At 51.4% G+C, this 20,315-nt stretch overlaps 1 protein-coding gene across 2 annotated transcripts in view; it reads right to left on the reverse strand.

Annotated features, from left to right (window-relative positions):
- Positions 1 to 2,475: 2,475 nt before the first annotated feature.
- Positions 2,476 to 20,315, reverse strand: part of ETS1 (ETS proto-oncogene 1, transcription factor) — an 83,147-nt gene continuing 65,307 nt past the window's right edge. For both annotated transcript variants that reach the window (XM_032709603.1, XM_032709604.1), the window contains 3 exons: positions 18,921 to 19,181; positions 8,610 to 8,728; positions 2,476 to 7,396 (listed from right to left, as the gene is read on the reverse strand). In XM_032709603.1, coding sequence (XP_032565494.1) covers positions 7,181 to 7,396; positions 8,610 to 8,728; positions 18,921 to 19,181 — 596 coding nt within the window. In that variant the 3' untranslated portion in view covers positions 2,476 to 7,180. The remainder of the gene's footprint in view (positions 7,397 to 8,609; positions 8,729 to 18,920; positions 19,182 to 20,315) is intronic.

Consider the following 20,315-nt stretch of genomic DNA (forward strand, 5'->3'; position numbering starts at 1 on the left):
AGGACAGGCACTGGCTATCCCAGGACAGGCACTGGCTGTCCCAGGAAAGGCACTGGCTGTCCCAGGAAAGGCACTCACTGTCCCAGGGTGGGAACTCGCTGTCCCAGGGTGGGAACTTGCTGTCCCAGGGTTCTCCCAGCTTTGGGGTCTCTCCCAGCCTCTCAAATCCAAGGATTAGCTGAGCTTCCAGAACACAGGAGTGTCCCACAGCCATCTCAGGATCACTCCATGGGGACCATCCTGGTTCTTCACCCTCATCCTTCAGTGTCTCAGGACATCTCTCTTCCTGCCTGGCTGCAAGTGGAGTCACCACCAATGGAGTTGGTTTAAATATTCCTTGTCCTGGATTCATCCGTTGCATCCTCATCACCCTGATGACTCGTCCAACCTTCTTGGTGTCCAGGAAATCCAAGTGTCACATTCCTGGGCGCTGTGTCTGCTCCTCTCCATGGTGACTCAAATCCCCAATCCTCAGGGATGTTCTCCTCTGGGAATGTCCCATCACACAAACTCTCCAGCCCTTTGGATCAGCAGCAGCTCCTGGATCTTGAACCTCTCTGAGATCTTCATAAATCAGCACTTCCAGACCTACAAACGAGCTCCAATTAACCCCCATCCAGTCAGGCACAACCCAGAGCTCCTCCTGGATGGATGAGGATGAGGAGACACCAGAGTCAGCACAAAACTCCCTGGGAAAAACATCCCAACTCTTGGGCAGGGCCAGGATGTTCCTTTTGGGTCCTTCCATCCCAGGACATTCCGGGATGTCCACAAACACACGGGTTTTCCCAAGTTCTGGGGCACAGGGGTGTGACTGAAGAGCCCAGAGGTGGATTTCTCCTGCTGATGGAGCCCAGCCCGTGGTGTCCAGGAGGAAAAGGGAATTCCAGCGGCCTCTTCCCGCTGCCACGAGGACACAGCGGCAGCCACGAGGACAAACTGGTGGCCACGAGGACAAACTGGTGGCCACAAGGACACAGCGGTGGCCACGAGGACAAACTGGTGGCCACGAGGACAAACTGGTGGCCACGAGGACACAGCGGTGGCCCCCAGGCTTGGGGAGTGGCTGCTCCTGATTCCCAAGATCCTGCCGAGGAAAATGCTCCTCTAAAAGCCTTTTGGGGGGGAAACACAGATATCCCAGAGTCCCGGGGAGGGTTTGGGATGAAAGACCATCTGGAAAGGCTGGAATTGTCCCTGGAACAGTGACATGGAGCCACAATCCCAAAGAAAGAGGGAGCTGATGTGGAAGATCTTCCAGGAGCTGCATCATCAGCCAGACCTTTTGTTTTTAGAATCTCACAAGAATGGGGAGAGAATTTTTATAACAGATAATATTATAAAAGATAGAATTTTATATGGACAAAATTTTATAAATAATCTATTATAAAATAATATATATTTATATATAACATATATAATATATAATAATATATATTTATAAATAGAATATATAGTTTTAATATAATATATATTATAAAACATAATCGTTATTTAAATATTTTTATAAATAATATAATATAAATAATGTAATATTGTATATTATTATGAATAATTACTTATAGTAATATAAATATTACTATAGTATTGTAAGTCATATAATAGTATAAAATATGTAATTTTATATAAAATAGTTTCATAAATAATGTAATCTTATATAGCATTATAATGATTTATAATCATATAGATATTGTTATAAATATTAAAAATAACATAATATTATAACATATATAAGTATATATAAAAATAATTTTAATAAATAATATATTACAAATAAGGTGATATATATTAATAGACATAATTATGTATAATTCTATATTGTCATAAATATTAGTAATTTTATAATATATTATAACTATGTAATATTATATATTATTATTAAGGATTTATAATAATATAAATATTGCTATAAATATTAGAAATAGTATAATGTAAAATATATCATTTATCTATAATTTAAAAAAATAATATAATGAATAATGTGATATTGTATATTAATAGAAATAATTACATAAAATTATATAAATATAGTTATAAATATTAAAAATAATATAAAATATGCAATTTTATATATAAGCTATTTTATAATATAATATCTAATGTAATATATATTATTATAAAGAATGATTTATAATACTATAAGTATTGCTATAAATATTAAAAAATATATTATTATATATTTTATATATTTTCAATAAATAATATCTTATAACTATTGTACTGTTATATATTTATATATAATTAATTGTAATATATATTGTTATAAATATTATAAATTATATAGTATTATAGATTATATAATTGTAATATAAGAATCTAAATGTTGTTATATTATAAATAACACGATAATATAAAATACAGAATTTTTATAAATACATAACTGTTGGCATTTCTCCATTTTCCCACTGGTTTTCCCCTTTCTGCCCCCTGAATTCCCAGAGGAAAAGCCTGGAATGACCACACGGACACCGGGAATTAGGAATTATTCTTCTTTTAATTTCACATGGTTTAAAATACGATATGAAATAAGGCTACAGTATATAAAAAACTCTCCAGCAAAATGATGTGCCAGCATCAGCAATTCAAACAGAACCAATCCCCCCTTCTTCAACAATTCAATGCAGGAGGGATTTCTTTTTAATTTTGTATCCTTTAAAAAAAAAAGACCAAAACAGACCAAAACACACCACACAGACACACACACACGTCGCTACATCTCTAAGCTACCTCAGCTCAGGGTTTTTTTAAAAAGCACCTGCTTTTTCCTTTTTTTTTTCTATTTTTTTTTTTGTTAAATCTCACTTTTAAACTTTTCTTTTTTTCCCCGCCCCACTTTTAAAAAATATAAATTATATGAAAATACAAGTTGGAAAATAGTCGAACAGCACAATATAACAATCTCTTTTTTTTCTTCTTCTTCTTCTTCTCTGTTTATCAGCTTAAAAAAAATGCGTAAAAACAAAATAAAAACAACAAAAAAATTTTTTTCCTTTTTTTTTCCTTTTTTTTTTCTTTTTTTTTTTTTTTTTTTTCTACTGAGGCAGTTAATTCCTGGAGATATTCCATTATAACATATATGTATACATAGATTTATCATTTATTTAAACCTCTTTGGAATGTAGACAACAGCTCAGGGGTATCATATAGACCCTACCAGAGAGCAGAGCACGCCAAGGCATCCCAATTGTCCAACAGAATAAGCAATCAAGTCCTACAACCTGGGAGAAAACCCCTCCAAAAAAAGCAAGAAGCAGAAGATGGAGGTGATTCCTGGATTTCCTGGGGATTTCTGGGACGCTTTTTTTGGAAGAGGAGTTGGTTTGGAAACTGTGAGGAGGTTAAATCTCATTTTATCTTTTCATTTTTGGTTTTTTCTCCACCTGAACGGTCACGACTGGATGAGGATGTGTGGGAATAACATGGATTTACACTTGGACACACAGAAGTGTCCAAGGATTACGGTGGTCCCACACATGGGGCTGGAGAGAGATGGGCAGCAGAAAAGTGCTTGTGTTTTTTCTCATTATTGGGGTTTTTTCCCCTCTTTTATGGTCCCAAGTATCGACCGTCGAGGCCCCCGAGAGCTGTTTGCAAAGAAGGGCTCAGGCTCTGCCAGAGGGACCAAGGGACATCAACCACGTGGAGAAGAGCAGAAAATGAGCAGGACACAGAAAATATTCCCAAAAAACCCCCAAAGCACCTGAGACATCCCAAAACAAGGCAAAGCCACCCGATTTCCAACGGCCACGGGGGTGGAATTCACCCCCACGCAGAGAAACCAGCTCAGGGGTGAGTCCCAGCTCATCATCCCCTCCAATCCAGCCTTCTGGATATCCCAGCACAGGTGGGATCCCCACATTTCCATGGAGCTGAAGGCCAGGAGGTCAGAGGGTCTGGGCTGAGCAAGGCTGGTCCAGCACAGCCCTAACCAAAGGCCAGCAGGGAAGGCAGGAGGAGAAGGAAAAAGGAACAAAATCAAAAGAAACAAAGACAAATCTGCAAATTTCCAGTGTATAAACAGCAAACATCTCAGGGATGGTCCCTGGAGTGGGAATAAAAAGGAAAGGAAAAGAGAAAATGATGGCCCTGATGTCCCTGGCATGGGATGGCTTGGAGAAACGATGGAGAAATGATGGAGAAACTCCAGCCAGGGGCTGCTTCCAAAAACCAGAGCTGCTCCCCATGGCTCACCCTTTCCAACCTCTAAACCATCTCCCCAAAATCACTGGGAACACAGCTTGGAAACCTGGAATTATAAGCATGGAGGGGGTGGAAGTGGGATTTAGTCTGGCAGGACAATGGGGTTGCACCTGAACCTGAGCTTCCTTCTACTGGAGGGAAATTTTATCCCAGTTTTTTGCTTGAAAAAGGCACTTCAGCTGCAGTGGAGCATCCCAGCAAAGCAGGAGGGATGGCCTGGGACAGGGCACGGTGCCAGGGCAGGAGCTGGAGTGCCTGGCACCTTTCTGGGGGTGTAAGGGGGTTCTAAGTGACCCATGCTGGGGAAGCTCAGGGCACTTTGCAGCAAGACAGGCCCCTGAACATGCCCCAAACCCCTCCAACTGCTGGAAATCCAACCCACATGGAGTGTCCTGCCCTGTACCAGCTCCTCCCCTGTGCCCTCTGTGCCCTCCCATCTCCCTGCACTCCCTTTCCTGCTCAGAGGACACGGTGGAGCTCTGCCCTGGTGCCTCACTGATGGAGGGGACTCAGCCATGACATCCCAATTTTCCTCTCCTCTGCTTTCCCCACCCTCCCTGTGTGCCCAAGAGATGAGCCAGGGCTTAACTTCCCAGTGGGTAGCATCCCTTTCCTCCTTTGGGGCATGTTCCCTTCACCCTCCAGCTATCCCCTCTTCCCTCCTTTCCATCCATCCCACCTTTTCCTCCCGTGGGCTCAGTGGGACAACCCCCAGCCCGGGAGCCAAGGGTGTAACAACCTCCCTGTCCAAACCCCCCTCTGCTCCCCTGGGCTGGAGCTCCCCTTGGCCACTCCCTGCCCCTCCACCAGCATTTTCTTTTCAAGCTGCAGCAATTTGGGGGCTGACCTGCCCTAAAATGACCAATTTTAGGGTCCAAAGGTGCTCTGGAGGAAATGGATGAGGGTCCAGGACCTCTGAGCATCACCTTGGGATTGGGCTCCCCCTCCAGCCCTGCCCCTGCTCAGGGAGGAAGTGCCTGAATATTTTGGCTCTTTACATTCAGTGGCCTGTCCTTCCAAGCTGATCCTTTGGGATCAGGCAGGCATTACCCACCCCCATCCCTGGAAAGCCTCTGACCCCACTGGTGCCCCACAGTGCCCCTGGAATGACCTCCATGCCCTAAAACACACAGACTGACAAACAACACGAAAAGAAGGTACTTTTGGTTCAAACACATAATACTGGCTTGGAATGCAAAGGCCTGGGGGGGAAGACTCCAGTGGGCAGCCAGATCCTCATGGATCAGCTTCAGGGTTGGACCTGGATATGGGAACACTCACTGGTCCTCTAAGGCACCCCAGAGCATCCCAGGAAGTGCTTGGCACAGCAGGATTGACCCCTCCAAACAAAAACCAGCTGCAGCAAAGGTTTGGAGGGCAGAGGGAGCAGCTCGCACTGGGATTGATCCCAAAACCATCTCCCCTGAGCACAAGACCTCGTGTTTGCCCTGGGTTTGCCTCATGTCCCTCACACCTGCCAGGGCTGGGCTCCCAAAATCCATAAAGAGTCCATTTGCAGAGATAATTTCCCCCCTCCTGTGCCCAGGCAGGTCAACACACAGAGCACTAAAGACAGAGCTGGTCACAACAGGAAGGAAAAAACATTTCCCTTCAGGTTTTTAACTTTTTCCTGACTTTTCCCCTCAGTTCACTGCTGTGTTTTCCATTTGTCACCTTGAAAACACAGGAATTTCTCCTTGTTGGAAAAAAAAACAAACAAACAAGCCTAATTTTCTGTAAGCACCAAAGTGATCCTTGAGCAAAGAAATTATATGGAAAACGCAAAAAAAGACATTTTCCATGGAAATCTTGAGAGGCTTTGTGCAGCCAGGCAAAAAAAAAAAACAAAAGGAGATATTTCAACCAGCTTTATCAGCACAGAGCGTGGGACTGGAAATGAGGGTGGCACACCCAGCCAGCATCACCAGGGGCCAGTTTGGAGTTAATTTTCCTTCACATCCAAGTTGCAACGTTCCAATTCTCCAGTGGGGTCTACATAAACTAAATTCTTTTTTTTTTTTTCTCCTTTTCCTCACTGTGATAAAATTCTCTGCTGGCATAACAGAAACAAACACACACAATATTGCAATACTGAGACCATCTTAGAGCTTAAGACTATTTAAAAAAAAAAATAAAAAAACAACCAAATACTGGCACAAAATTTAATAAAATAAAACTTTAACAAATTAAAAAATAAAAAATAAAAAAGAGTCTTGATCCCTCCTAGGAAAAAAAAAAATCTGTCTCTTGTAGAAAAGAAGACAATGGACAGAAAAGTGATGGAACAAGAACAAGAGTTCTTGTGTTTTTCCTATATTGCCCCTCCCCGAAGCAGGAATATTCACCCAGTTGGTTTTTCCCCTCCCTAACCCCCCCCAAAAAAGTTGAAAATCCTGAAATCTTCGGGAATATTGTCATTTCTTGAACTGTCAGTTTGGGTGCACAACCACAGGGATCCATTTCATCATATTTTTTCTAAACAGCAAAGGGTGGGGAGGGGGTTGTTGGTTTTTTTAAATGAGCTACATTTTTCTGGCTTTCTTAAACTCAGAATTTCACCCCAAAACAGCCTGTCTTGGAGCTTGCAGGAAATAACCATAAAGCCTATCCTTCTCTGAACCAAACTGGCCAAAATTTGGCTCTTCCTCCACCCTCTCCCCCAACCTCCTCAAAGCATCAAATCTGAGTCGCTCTTGAAAAAAAAAACAACGTAACGAACGGAGAGAATTTCGCCCCAAAAAAGCCTGTCTTGGAGCTTGCAGGAAACAACCACAAAGCCCATCCTCCTCTGAACCAAACTCTGGCCAAAAGTCTCCCTCTTCCTCCACCCAACCCCCTCAAAGCATCAAATCTGAGTCGCTCCCGAAAAAAACACAACGTAACGAACGGCAAAAAGAACAGCAAAAAACGCGGGGAAAAAAATGCACCAACACAGTCCCAAAGGCTCTCCAGGAGGACAGGGGGTGGCCCTGGGTCCTCTTCACTCGTCAGCATCGGGTTTGACGTCCAGCATGGCGTGCAGCTCCTCGGGGGTGTAGCCCAGCAGGCTCTGCAGGTCGCACACGAAGCGATACACGTAGCGCTTCCCCGCCGTCTTGTGGATGATGTTCTTGTCATAGTAATAACGCAGCCCCCGGCTCAGCTTCTCGTAGTTCATCTTGGGCTTGTTTTTCCTCTTGCCCCATCTCCTGGCCACCTGGCAGAGGGGGTGAAAGGGAGGAAAGGTCAGCGTGGCTCGGTTGGGAAGTTCTCGGATGGGGACGAGGGGAGGGAGAGGATTTTCCTCCTCGTTGTTTAAGTCGTCGTTGAGACGGACACGGGTGGGCCACGAGCATCAGTGCTTGGAACAACCAACCCAGAGCACTGCAGAGGGTTCAGTCTGGAGAGGAGGAGACTGAGGGGAGACCTCACTGCAGTTCCAACTGCCTGGGCAGGGGTAGAGGAGGGGCAGGGACTGAGCTCTGCTCTGGGGGGACCAGGGACAGCAGCCAGGGAATGGTTGGAGCTGTGTCAGGGCAGGCTCAGGTTGGATCTCAGGGAAAGGTTCTTCCCCCAGAGGCTGGTTGGGCACTGCCCAGGCTCCCCAGGGCAGTGGGCACAGCCCCAAGGCTGCCAGAGCTCCAGGAGGGTTTGGCTGATCCTCTGGGGCACAGGGGGTGACTCTTGAGGCTGGGCCTGTGCAGGGTTGAGGGTTGGACTGGATGGTCCTTGTGGGTCCCTCCTGACTCAGCATATTCTGGGGTTCCATGAGGATACACAGAATCATTTAGGTTGGAAAAGCCCTCTAAGATCAAGTCCAACCATTCTCCCAGCACAGCCAATCCCATGACTAACTCCTGTCCCAGGTGCCACATCCACATGGCTTTTAAATCCCTCCAGGGACAGTGACTCCACCACTGCCCTGGGCAGCTGTGCCAGGGCTGGACAACCCTTTCTGTGAAGAAATGTGAAGAAATTTTCCCAATATCAAACCTAAACCTGCCCTGGTGCAACTTGAGGCCATTTCCTCTTGTCCTGTCACTTGTACTTGGGAGAAGAGACCGAACCCCACCTGGCTCCAACCTCAGTCAGGGAAGGCAACAAATACCCCATCTGTTCCCCCAAACCAGTGGACAGTCCCCCCCTCACCTGTCCACAGCCTATTTGAAAAGCTTTGCCCCTGCTCCTCACCCCGGGGTGTTTCAGCTCCTTCCCACCAACTTCGGGCACAAATCACTGCTCCCAGGGTGTCACTGCTGCCCCATTTTTAACCAGGTTTCAGTTGGCTTGAACTCATTGTTTTCCCCACATACCCAAGGCCAGAAGAACATGATTGCACAAATCCCAGCCCCAAAGAAAGGAGCAGTGGATTATCCACACCAATATCTTAGAGGAATTTGAGTTGTGCACTTCATTCCAGGGAACTCTACCTCGTCTGGGTCGGAGAGTTTGAATTCCCAGCCATCGCCCGTCCAGCTGATGAAGGACTGACAGGACTTGTCAGTGAGCAGTTCCAGCAGGAATTGCCACAGTTGGATGGGTCCACTGCCTACAAAGACAAAGGAGACATGAATGGGACATTAATACCAGGAAAAGCACAGCTCCTCCTATCCCGGATGGGGGAAAAAAAATCCCATGCAAATGGTGTTCACTGGAAGAAGAGAAAACCTCCTGCTGTCAAAACCAGCATCAGCAGCCACAGGGCAAGCTGAGCTGAGCTGACAGCTGGGGAGTTCAATCCTGCAGGTAACAGAGCTTCCTATTTGCAGGAAGAGCTGAATATTCATGCCCTGGAATGCTTCACTTCGAGTTACATAAATAGGATTATTTTTCTGGCAGGGGAAGAGCGAGGAGTCATTGTCTTGGCACAGGAGCACCCAGCCCTGTCCATGCCAAAGAGCTGCTGGCCATGAGGTGAACTCCAGCACACTCCTGCTTCCCGACCTTCCCGAGATAAGGGGGGACCCAGGTATGACAATTATTTGGCCTCTTCCCAGGGCGTGTTGCTGCAGGAATGGGCGAGGCTGGCTCGGAGTGGGGACGGCACAGACAGAGCTCCCCAGCTCAGCACTGCTGGAGCTCCCCAGGGCAGAGCTCAGCAAATCCAGGGGAAACCTCCTTGAGGCTGCTGCTTCCCCTGATCCAGCTGGAGAGGCAGGAGGGGATGGACAGCATCCCATGGACATTCCACCTGTCCTGACAACGCTGTAATCTCCATGTTTCCAAAATCATTGCTAATTTTGACCAACAGGAATTTCCCTTGGGGTCCCAGTGCCCCCCAGTGCCCCCCAGTGCTCCCCAGCCTGGTCTTGGCTGGATTCATGGAGAGGTTTCACAATATTTATCTCTTCCTTGGGCCTGTGGGTGGATTTCCCCATGGCAAATCTTAGGAAATCATAGGAAACCTCCCTGTGGCTGCTGGTTCCCCTAATCCAGCCGGATTATGATGGACAGCATCCCATGCCGTGGACATTCCACCTCTCCTGACAATGCCATGGTTTCCATTTTTCTTCTGATTGCTAATTTTGGCCAACAGGAATTTGCCTCAGGGTCCCAGAGCCTCCCAGTGCTCCCCAGCCTGGTCTTGGCTGGATTCATGGAGAGGTTTCACAACATTTATCTCCTCCTTTGGCTCGTGTCCCAACCCAAGGTAGAGGAGAAGCCCTGGAGCCAAAATCTCTTTGATGAGCAACTTCCAAACGTGGCCACGCCCAAAATATTGCACTTAGCCCTGGGCAACGTGTTTTGGGAGAGATCCTGCCAGGTTTGAAACCCAGTCTAGGACATATCCCTAATAATAACAGAGCCAGACGATGGATGAAATGATTTATGCCAGGAGGAATTGCACGGGCTGGATTAGGCCGGGATGAACCCAGTGCTGACAGCGACGAGCACGAGCTTCAAGCAGAGAATAAACGAGCCATGGGCTCAGAAAAAGGGAGGGAGCCCAGCCTGTTTCCAGGAATGACAATGGGAGCTGTCAGAGTTGTGGCTGTGGGATAACCCAAGGAGGGAAGAGTTTGGAATGACTCAAAAGCAGCCAAGCTGCTGGGAGGAGGAAATGAGGGAGCTGGCTCCAGGACAGGGGAATCGTGGGTCCCATCCAGCCCTTCCCAAATTGCTTCCCTCCTGTCATCCCTGGGGAACTGCTCCTGGGTTTTGGAGGCACTGGGTTCCCTGCCGAGCCCTGGGGATTATCAGAGCCACGGGCAGGACAAAGCAGGGAGCTCCCAGTGTCATTTCTGCCTGGAAATGGGAAGAGACTCGGCGGGAAAGGCTCCAGCCAGTCGCTCCCGGCAGGAGCTGGCCAAGACAGTGACTCCAGTAGGGATGGAGTTGGGTTGTCCCAGTCAAAATGAGGGAGGAAATTCAAATGATGCCTTTGCCTCTCATCCCAAAGAGAAGAGCCAAAAGCCTGGCCTGAAATGCCACCACATCTCAAAGCTCAGGCCTATTTACAGCAGAGAAATAAACACAGCGAAAACATCGGGAAAAAGGTTTTTCTGGCCACCTGAGGTGTTCCATGGGGAACATCAGGTGAATTCCCAAGGGGATGGTTTGTCTTGGCCCATATGAATTTACACCAATTTCTTGACCCCTCTGCCTTTACACCAGTTCCCTGCACAGAGCCAGGGAGCCTCCAAGCCCCAAATCAGGGTAACAGAGACATGGCCAAGGAGCCAAGGCTGAAGCGAGACGGGGTCCATCCCCTCAGATCTGTCTCTCTCCTGCCCAAACGAAGGACAAGGATTTTTTGTTGATTCCCTCCCCAAAATAAACTGGATGGAAGCCCATCCCCCAGAGACCAGGTTCTGGGGTAAGGAAGTGCCCCCAAAACTCCCCTGGGCCATCCTGGCTCTGCAGGAGCCTTTGGAGGCTCCAGTGGCACTGCCCCTGAGCCAAGTAGCCAGTGCAGTTCCTGCTTGGCTTCCAGCTGGCACGGAGATTGGAGATCTTTCCCGGGGGAAACCCAGGAATTCTTGCCCTCTCTCCAGCAAGCAAAGCAGGGCTCCTGCCACCCTCTGCCGGGTACTGTGGGATTTCCAAAGGAAGCAGTGTCATCCTGGGAACAGGGATTCCCAAGGTCTATTCCAAGCTGCCTGCGGGACACGTAAAACCCCAAATTCCTCTGTGTTGGACAAGCAATTACGTGAAGAATGTGTTTACTGTAGGGCTCCAGGCATGTCCCAGCTCCTGTAAACACACACCCTCCCTGCCCCAGGGGAGGGCAGAGGGGCCCTGCAGATGTGCCAGCCAGGGCACCTTCAGATGTCAACCAGGCACGAGGTGGCAGGAGCCAAACCCTGGCACATGCCTGAGCCTGTGTGCCCAAAACCAGGAGGGCAGGAAGGTGAACGGAACAGGGAAAGGGTTCTGGAAGTCCAGGTACCATCTGGTGCAGCTGCAGTTAGTGCTGGGAGGGAGATCTGCAGAAATGGGCTCCTTTCACCTACTCTGCAGACTAGCAAGGAGCAGGGAGATCCTTGGAAATCTCCTCTTTTCCCATAGGATTTCAAGCTAACCCTTGGCTCGTGCAGCGATGCCACTCCTGGATGTCACAACTCCAAAGCTGCCAGGCTTTGTGTGCAGCCCAGGAGCTGGGAGCAGGTCCATTTTCCATCCCTTCTGCTTCACCCCTTCCTCTCATCCCCATCCAGGGCTGGAAATCCCCCTTGGGATGCCTGGTTGGGATCACTCCATGCCACAAGCAGACACAGACTGTTCCAGGCTGGCACAGCTCAGTGGGTGCAATCCACCCCAGGACCCATTGGTTATCTCCAAACCCACCCCCACTGGGGTGTTCCTGCAGCCTGGGTTTGGATGCAGCTCCAAGCATGGAGTAGAGGGACACAAGGCAACTTTTATACACTTCCAGGAGATTCCCAGAGCAACCCCAGCCCTGGCTGGGGAATGGGGGCAGCCCCTGCTGCACAAAGGACAAGGGAGGATCAGAGGGTGGGGGGTGACCTCCAGCACCCCCGGGGCTGCTCAGAATAGCACTCGCCAGAGGGGCCACAATGGGGGCCCTGTCTGGCCCTGGTGGCACTGAACAGGGTCCTTGAGCAGGGAGTGTCACACCACAGGAATTCTCGGCGTCAGGGGGAAAATATTCCTCTGGAGCCGGAGCACAGGCGGCTCCTCCAGCGGGAACAGCCAGAGCTCCTGTGGCACCAGCCCCCTGAGGGCACCCAGGGGTGTCCCCAGGGCTAAGGGTGTGGTGCCACACCATTCCTTGCTCAGGTTTGGAGGTCCCCCACCCCATTCCCAAGCACTGGGAAATTAAACTGGTGTAGAGCTGGTGGCACCACCCGGCTGGGGCAGATGGTGCCAAACCGGGGCGGGCACAGCCCCAAACGAGTCATCCCCACTCTCTCTCGAGATGGTTTCACACACCACCCCTCTCAACGGCCTCTGTTTTGTTTTCCTTCTTTCAAACAAGAAAAGAAGAGAAAAAAAAAAAAAACACCTGAAACCCCCCCCCCAGCGCTGCACCTCTGCTGGGGCTCTGTGGTTTGTGGTTCCAACCCAACAAAACAAGCGCTCGTGGCAACGTCTCCAAAACAGCCCTCACCTCCCTCACGTGAGTGTCACCTCAGTCACCCTGCCCCAGCCCCCTTCCATGGCACTGTGGTCCCCAATTCCCCCAAAGTGTCAGGACACAGCAAAGCTGGTCCCATCACTCATCAGCCCAGGCCCAGCCCAGCCACCTCCTCCGCAGCTCCTGCCAGGATTGGGGCAAGAGTCACACACTGGGAAGTGCTGGGAGGGCAGTGGTGGAGCTCAGGTGGAGGCATCTCCAAAAAACAGGTGCAAAAAGAAGCAGGGAAGGACTCAGAAAGCACCTTCCTTGGGGAGCAACTTGCTTTTGGTCGTGATTATAGTCAGGAAAAGGGTCAGGTGGGCAACTCTGAGCAAGAGCTGCTTTCCTGAGGCGCCTCCTCTGCTCTGAGGAAGAAGATGTTGGGAGGACTGGTCACAGAACCTCCCAAGTTAGAAGGGATCAACTCCTGGCCCCGCACAGGACAACCCCAACAATCCCACCACGTGCCTGAAAGCATCGTCCAACCTTCCCCTGAGCTCCAGAGGCATCTGGCAAAGCTCAGGGGGGTTTCATGAGCTTCCCATTCCCCCGAGGGAGTCCCTGCAGGCCTTGAGCTGCTGTGCAACCCCAACCAGAGCAGAGACACAGCCAGAGCTGCTGTTCCCTCCAGCCCGGGGCTGCAGCAGCTCGGGGGGGCCCAGCCCCTCCACGCTTGGGCAGCGGCGCGTGGGGCTGGGTTTGTTTGCACGTCTGGCAGGTGGAGCAGCAGCCACTGAACCAGTCCCATCTTCAAGCTCCACACCCTGGGGAGGGGAGAAGGGCCCCAGAGGCAGACAGCAGCAGGAGCTGCTGCTGGTCACCCCTGAGGTCACAGGGATGACCCAGGTCACACCACCCCCTGCTCTGCACAGGGTCAGAGGGGCTGCTGTGCTGGGGAAGGGACTGAAGCACAGGGCCTGTGAGGAGAGGCTGAGGGAGCTGGGGGGGCTCAGCCTGGAGAAGAGGAGGCTCAGGGGAGACCTCCTGACTCTCTGCAACTCCCTGACAGGAGGGGGGAGCCAGGTGGGGGTCGGGCTCTGCTCCCAGGAACCAGCAGTAGGACAAGAGGGCTGGGTCTTCAGCTGTGCCAGGGGAGGTTTAGGTTGGACATTAGGAAGGAATTCTTTCCAGAGAGAGTGCTCAGCCATTGGAATGGGCTGGGCAGGGAGGGGGTGGAGTCACCATCCCTGGAGGTGTTTAAGATGAGACTGGATGTGGCATCAGTGTCATGGTCTGGGTGACAAGGTAGGGTTGGGTCAAAGGTTGGACTCAATGATCTCAGAGGTCTTTTCCAACCTCGGTTCTGTGATTCTGGCTGCTGGGGTGGCTTCCTGCATCTCCAGATCCCCCTGCCCCAAGGGCAGGTGCCCACACAGGCAGAGCAGGAAGGATGCTGGTGTTTCTAGGAACTGCTGCCCAGGCTCTGGATGCCAAGGACAGAGGGATCAGTGCGGCATGGTGGGAGAGGGGCTGCTGATGGAATTTTGGATGCTGATCACCACAGCACGTGGGGGAGCTGGCTGGTGGGAGCTTCAGAGCAGCAGCACAGCAACAAGGGGAGGGGAAGCAGCACACAAAGTGTCCTGACAGAGACCCACTTTCTTTGGCATCAACTCGACTTTCTTGCAAAACAGCAGCTGTGCTTTCACTGCGGGGTCACTGATAACATCACCCAGAAACACAGGCTGCTCAGAGCCTTTGCACCACACACAACTCGGGGCACAGGGGTTCAGCAGCAAATTTGGGCCCCATGACACGGTCCTGTGAATGCTGATAGTGAGGACCAGGCTGGGATCTGGTCTGGGCAGGAAGGTTTGGTGGAGAGAAGCCTCTGGGTGCTCAGGGGAGATAACATCTCTCAGAGGGGGCTGCTCCCTCACTGCCTCCCAGATTCTGTAAGGGCAGGATGATAACAGGATAACATCAGTCTGACAGACACACTCAAGGGGCATTAACTCTTTAGGTGCTGAGAGTGGCTTTAAAGGCATCAGCAGCTTCCCCACGGGGCAAGGCCAGCACCACCTTCAGCTGCAGAGATGTGGGATCAGGGTCTGGCTGACTCCACCTTTCCCATCCCTCTTTCCTGCCTTTCTCCCTGCACTCGAGGGAGGGACCCTGCAGTGCCTGCTCAGTGAGGTGCAGCAGCAGCAGCTCAGCCCAGCTGAGCTCTGGGGCTGTGGCAGCTCAGACAGGAGGGCTGTGGAAAGCCCCGGCAGCGCTCGGGTCCTGCACACACAGAGCAAACAAACCCCACAGCTCGGCTCCAACCCACACAGCTGCTCCACAGAACCTAAACCAGCTCAGAGCTCCATGGCCATCACAAAGCTGAGCCTCCCCTGGGCCAGCAGGAGAGAGGCAGCACGAGCAGCAGCAAATGCAGCAGGGCTGGAAGGTCAGAGCCCAGCAGGGTCAGTCCCACCCCACTGCCTCAGGCACAGGCTGCTCACCCTGACACACACCAGCTGGGTTTGGCCATGTGGCAGCAGGTCCCACACAGCTGCTGGTGGCCATGGGAGTCACCAGGAGCAGCACAGTGCAGGATCCAGCCACAGTACAGCCCCAGAGCTGAGCCTGGCTTAGCCCAGCCAGGCTCAGGGACAGAGGGGTCTCTGCCACATTCCAGCATGAGCTGAGCACCAGCCACCCACTCACCCCAACACCACCCACCCACCCCAACACTGCTCTGCTGCTCAACGAGGCAGCTTAGACTGAGCTTAGCTGAGCCAAGGTGAGGTTTAGCAGCCAACACACCCCCTGACCCCTGGCTTGCCTGAATGTACCAGGTGCACTCTGTCTGCTGGCAAACCCCCAAATCTGCCTTGATGGAGAATCACAGAATCTCCTGAGCTAGGAGGCACCCATAGGGATCATCCAGTCCAACTCCTGGCCTGCACAGACACCCCAACAGTTCAGAGCATTGTCCAAACCCTCCTGGAGCTCTGGCAGCCTTGGGGCTGTGCCCACTGCCCTGGGGAGCCTGGTCAGTGCCCAAACAGCCTCTGGAGGAAGAACCTTTCCCTGAGATCCAACCTGACCCTGCCCTGACACAGCTCCAGCTGCTCCTGTGAGTGAGACTCAAGCTGGCCAAGCTTTGGCTCCAGACCCAGGTGTCCAGGGCTGGCCCTCCCTGCAGCCATGGAAACGGAACTTCACCAACTCCAGAGCAATCACATTTCTCCTTCAAAGGAAAGATAAGAAAATTGCATCAACCTCTATCTGAGCAACCATGGCAACTTGTCAAACTAGGTCAAGATGTGGGGGCAGATAAGGTAGCTTTGAGAAACTCTCAGAGCTGGTGAAGAACATATCAAACCCCGAGAACACATCAAACCCCAAGAACACACCAAACAACGATGGAGCTTCCGCCAAAATGCACCTTCTCAGCCCAGGCTGCACCTCCTGGGGCAGATACCATCAGAGATGTGCTGTGACAGGGCACTGGGCCACCTCCCTGGGCCACCACCACGAAAACAGGGCCCTGGTAACAAAACCTGACAAATATTGTCGAGTTCTCAACCCCCAGAAAGCCCTGGAGATGTGATGGCCCAGCCCTACAGGGTGCCTTTGGGTGCTGGGTGTGGGCTCAAGGAATCCACTGAGGGGGAAATGGAACATGAGGGTCTTGTTTGGGGACCCTGGGCTGTCAATCCCCTGCTCTGCTCGTTTGGAGGCTCCACCTCCTCCCCAGAGCCACAGCCAGAGCCCAGACACCGAGTTCCTCTGCTGGAGCTGCGAGACAGCACTTCCTCCCCCAGTAAAGTAAAAGGAGTGCAGAGCAAAGCAAAGAAAGCACCAAAAGCTCTGCCTGGGTCCCCCACTCCTTGCTCAGCTGGCCCAAGACAGCCCCCAGCAGTTCTGGGCAGCCTGAGTGGCATTTTTTGGCAGAAATGCATCAGCACAGAGTTTGAGAGTGCCCAGTTCTCCTCCAGTTTGTGACACAACACGTCCTCACTTGCTCTCGCTGCTCTCACGGGCACCCAGCTCTGCTCTGCACCCACCATTGGCACGGAAAGCTGAAGGTGCTGACAGGCCAGAGGGCTTGGAAAGGGTCAGAGGACACCTCTGGAGTCACCTGCCTGCAGAGATCCCCTGCCCAGAGCCCATTCCCAATGGCAACAGGGATGTGGTTGTGCGAGGGCTGAGTATTGTTCAGCAGCCTTTGGAGAGAGCAAGCAGAGCCCCAGCCCAAGGATTTCTGAGTGATCCTGGATTTTCCTCTCCACATTTGAAAGTCTCTCAAGTGAATCAGTGCAAAAATAAATAAAAAATCAGGCGTTCCCACTTATTGATCCCACAGAAGTGCCTGGGCCAAGAGATGTTCTTCTCAGCTCAAAAGGGGGTTTCAAATGAGGTGAGGGAAAATGTTACACTGCACAGAGGGTTTGGAATTGTGCTCTGGCATTGCAGGAACTCAAGTACCCCCTTCCTGGTGGCACCAGGCCAAGGACAGCCTTTAGGGTGCTACTATTCCTTGGAAGAGCACAGGGTCCAGCTCTGACTTCAGCTCCTGCCTCTCTGTGGGAGTGGTTCTTTTCCACTCTTTTCCATGAGCTACAGCAAATGTGGAGGGAAACATCCAGCTTGGAAAACAGAGCTCCTAGTTCTGCCAGCACCTCTGTGCCTCAGTTTCCTCAGATTCATCCAGTGCTCCTTCCCAGGCACTGGATACCCAAAGCACTTCCAAAGGCATTGCTGGGAGAAAATGGGAATAAAAATTGCAAGTTGTGGTCCCTGATCTCTTTTTTCAGGAACAGCAATTTCTGTGGCACAGCAGAGGATAAGAACCTGGGCATGGTCCCTCCTACCCCTCCTGCCTCTTCCCACCACACCCCCCGAGCCAAAAATCCTTTCAGGAGCAGCAGAGCACACTCATATTTTGTATAGATTTTGTATATATTTTGTATAGACTTGGTCTCATTGAGCAGGCAGGGCTGAGCTTTCTTTCTAACTAAAGCTATAGCAACAAACCACTTCCTTTTCTGCACTCCTAAAATTATCTCCCCACCTCTCCTTCCTCTTACCCCTCTCCCCACCCTCACAAAAAGCTCGAGATCAGCCCCAAGATGAGCCGAGCGTGGGAGGAGATTTCAGGGACAGTCACACCTCAGGATCTGCTCTGAACCTGCTGATCCTTATCTGCACAAACTCTTTCCACCGGCTGCTCCCAGCTGGGGCAGGAGAGATCAGCGTGTGCAGAGCAAGGGGAGCTGGCAGGACCTGCTCTGAGTTCCACTCGGAGCACAGGGAAAAGCCATGGAAAGGATGAGCTCAGTTTTAGCTGGAAGCCCCATCCCATCTCCATGGAGATGCCAGGTTGCTGCAGGGCTGTGACACCACAGGAGTTTCCACGGCCTATCACCTCCTCATCTCTCCCAGATAAGAATGGAAAATGTTTGGGACTGCTTTGGCACCATCCCAGCCCTGCCTCACACCGAGGTAAGGAGCAAAAGCAAGGGATTCCCTGTGCCAGAAGGGGAGAGGATCATTCCCATCCCACCCAGCAGTGCTGGGGATGCAGCTGCTCCTGCCTGAGGGGGGGAACCACGAGTGGCCAACACGGTGTCAGAGGGGGAATGTGGGCTCTCTGCCACCCTGTGCTCCCAGGGATCTGAGCAGACACCAGCTCCTTCCAGCCCCAGCCAGGTGGGAATGGAACACCAGGCCTTCCCTCAGCCAGGTCCCACGTCCTGCAGGAGCTGTGGGATGCCCATCCTCACAGGAGCTACAGCCCTGGGGGGCTGAGTGCTCTCAGGGGTGCCTGACCCCAGAGACCCCCAAACACTCCCTCACAGCCCAATAAACACAGACCTTGGGCACCCCAGAGAGCCCCAAACCCCTCACTCACACCCCACTGCAACACAGACCTTGGGCACACCAAAGACCCCCCAACACCTCTCACTCACAGCCCAATAAACAGCAAGAAGGACCTTGGGCACTCCAGAAACTCCCTAACCCTTCCCTCACACCCCACTGCAACACAGACCTTGGACACCCCAAAGACCCCCCAAAACCCCTCCCTCACAGCCCAACAAACAGCAACACAGACTTTGGGCACCCCAGGGAGTCCCAAAGCCCTCCCTCCCAGCCACTGCACCCACAGCCCCTGGGGGCTCTGCGGGGTGCTGGGGATGATCCTCCCTGGAGGAAGGGGAATCCCTACCTGTGTATCCAGCCAGGGCAGCAGCAGGAATGACGGGCTTGTCCTTGTTCATGTCGGCCCGATCCCGAACATAGTCCTTGAAGGTGCCCTTGGGCTTGTGGCTGGGCAGGGTGGCGGGATAGTCCTCGGAGTCGAAGCTGTCGTAGGACGGGACGCGCTGCAGGCTCTGGAACGAGGACTGGCTGCTCCAGGACTGCGTCAGCCGGTCACAGCTGTCGTAGCTCTCGATGCTCTCGAAGGAGTCCTGGCCTCCCAGTTTGCCTGGGGAGCAGGAACAGCAGGTGAGGGCTGATGGGCAGCACACGAGCTTCACCTGCCTGCTGGGCAGGCACCTGGGGCTGCCCCAGCACCCCTCAGCTCCCAGGGAAGGGCAGCCTGGACCTGGACATGGATCTGTCATTCAGACCCCCGGAAAAGTTCAGAGAGAGACAGAGGCAAACCCCCAAATCCTGCCTCTCTCTCCCCAGGGCTGATGCCCAGGGCTGACTAGAAACAATTGTCCTCTTTCAAAAAGGCAACATCAGAGAAATAATTCACTTTACATATTCCAGACTGAGTTCAGGTGCCTAAACATGGGCACTCCAGGGCCTCTTTATTCAGAGGGTGGGAAGGCCCTGGCACAGGGTGCCCAGGGAAGCTGTGGCTGCCCCACCCCTGGAAGTGTCCAAGGCCAGGTTGGACAGGGCTTGGAGCAACCTGGGTTAGTGGAAGGCGTCCCTGCCCATGGCAGAGGGTGGGACTGGCTGAGCTTTAAGGCCCCTTCCAACCCAAACCATTCTGTTACTTTATGATTTCTATGATTCTCTTCCCGCTGAAGGATATGGGAGTCCCCAATAAATCCCCTGTTCCCTCTGCCAGCCCCATGCAAACACTGCCCAGGCCCATCCACGGGCACTGGCACCAGCTCCTTTACTTTTGATGTTTCCTCCAAAACTCCACAGCAGCCCTTTCTTGCCATATGTTACAAGCAGCTTCCACCCCCAAATCCCCAGGGAGCATCAGATTTGATGGAGGAGGAGAGCAAAGGGCTGAGAGCTCAAGCAGCTCTTTTCCCAGTTCTGGTAAGGTGAGCACAGCTGGATTGTATCAAAGCTGCTCTCTGGGGTATTTTTAGTAAAAACCAGAACACGAGAGGCCAGATCCTCAGCAGTGCTGATTTACACCCACTGAAGACAGCAATACACCCTCTGTACTTAAAACAGAGCTAAAAAAGGAGCCAAAGAACAAGCTGAAGCTGCTCCTCTGATCTCCCTTACGCTGCTGATTGCTCAACATCTTTCCTGACAAACTACGAGCGTAACAGGATCATTCAAGTTCACTAATTTCCCAAACCAAGCTAAAAACAGCTGCTGGGATTGTGCAAGAGCTCCTGGAGAAATTTCCATTGGCAGAGCT

The sequence above is a fragment of the Chiroxiphia lanceolata genome, chromosome 23 (genome assembly GCF_009829145.1).
Source record: "Chiroxiphia lanceolata isolate bChiLan1 chromosome 23, bChiLan1.pri, whole genome shotgun sequence".
In the NCBI taxonomy this organism is placed as follows: Eukaryota; Metazoa; Chordata; class Aves; order Passeriformes; family Pipridae; genus Chiroxiphia; species Chiroxiphia lanceolata.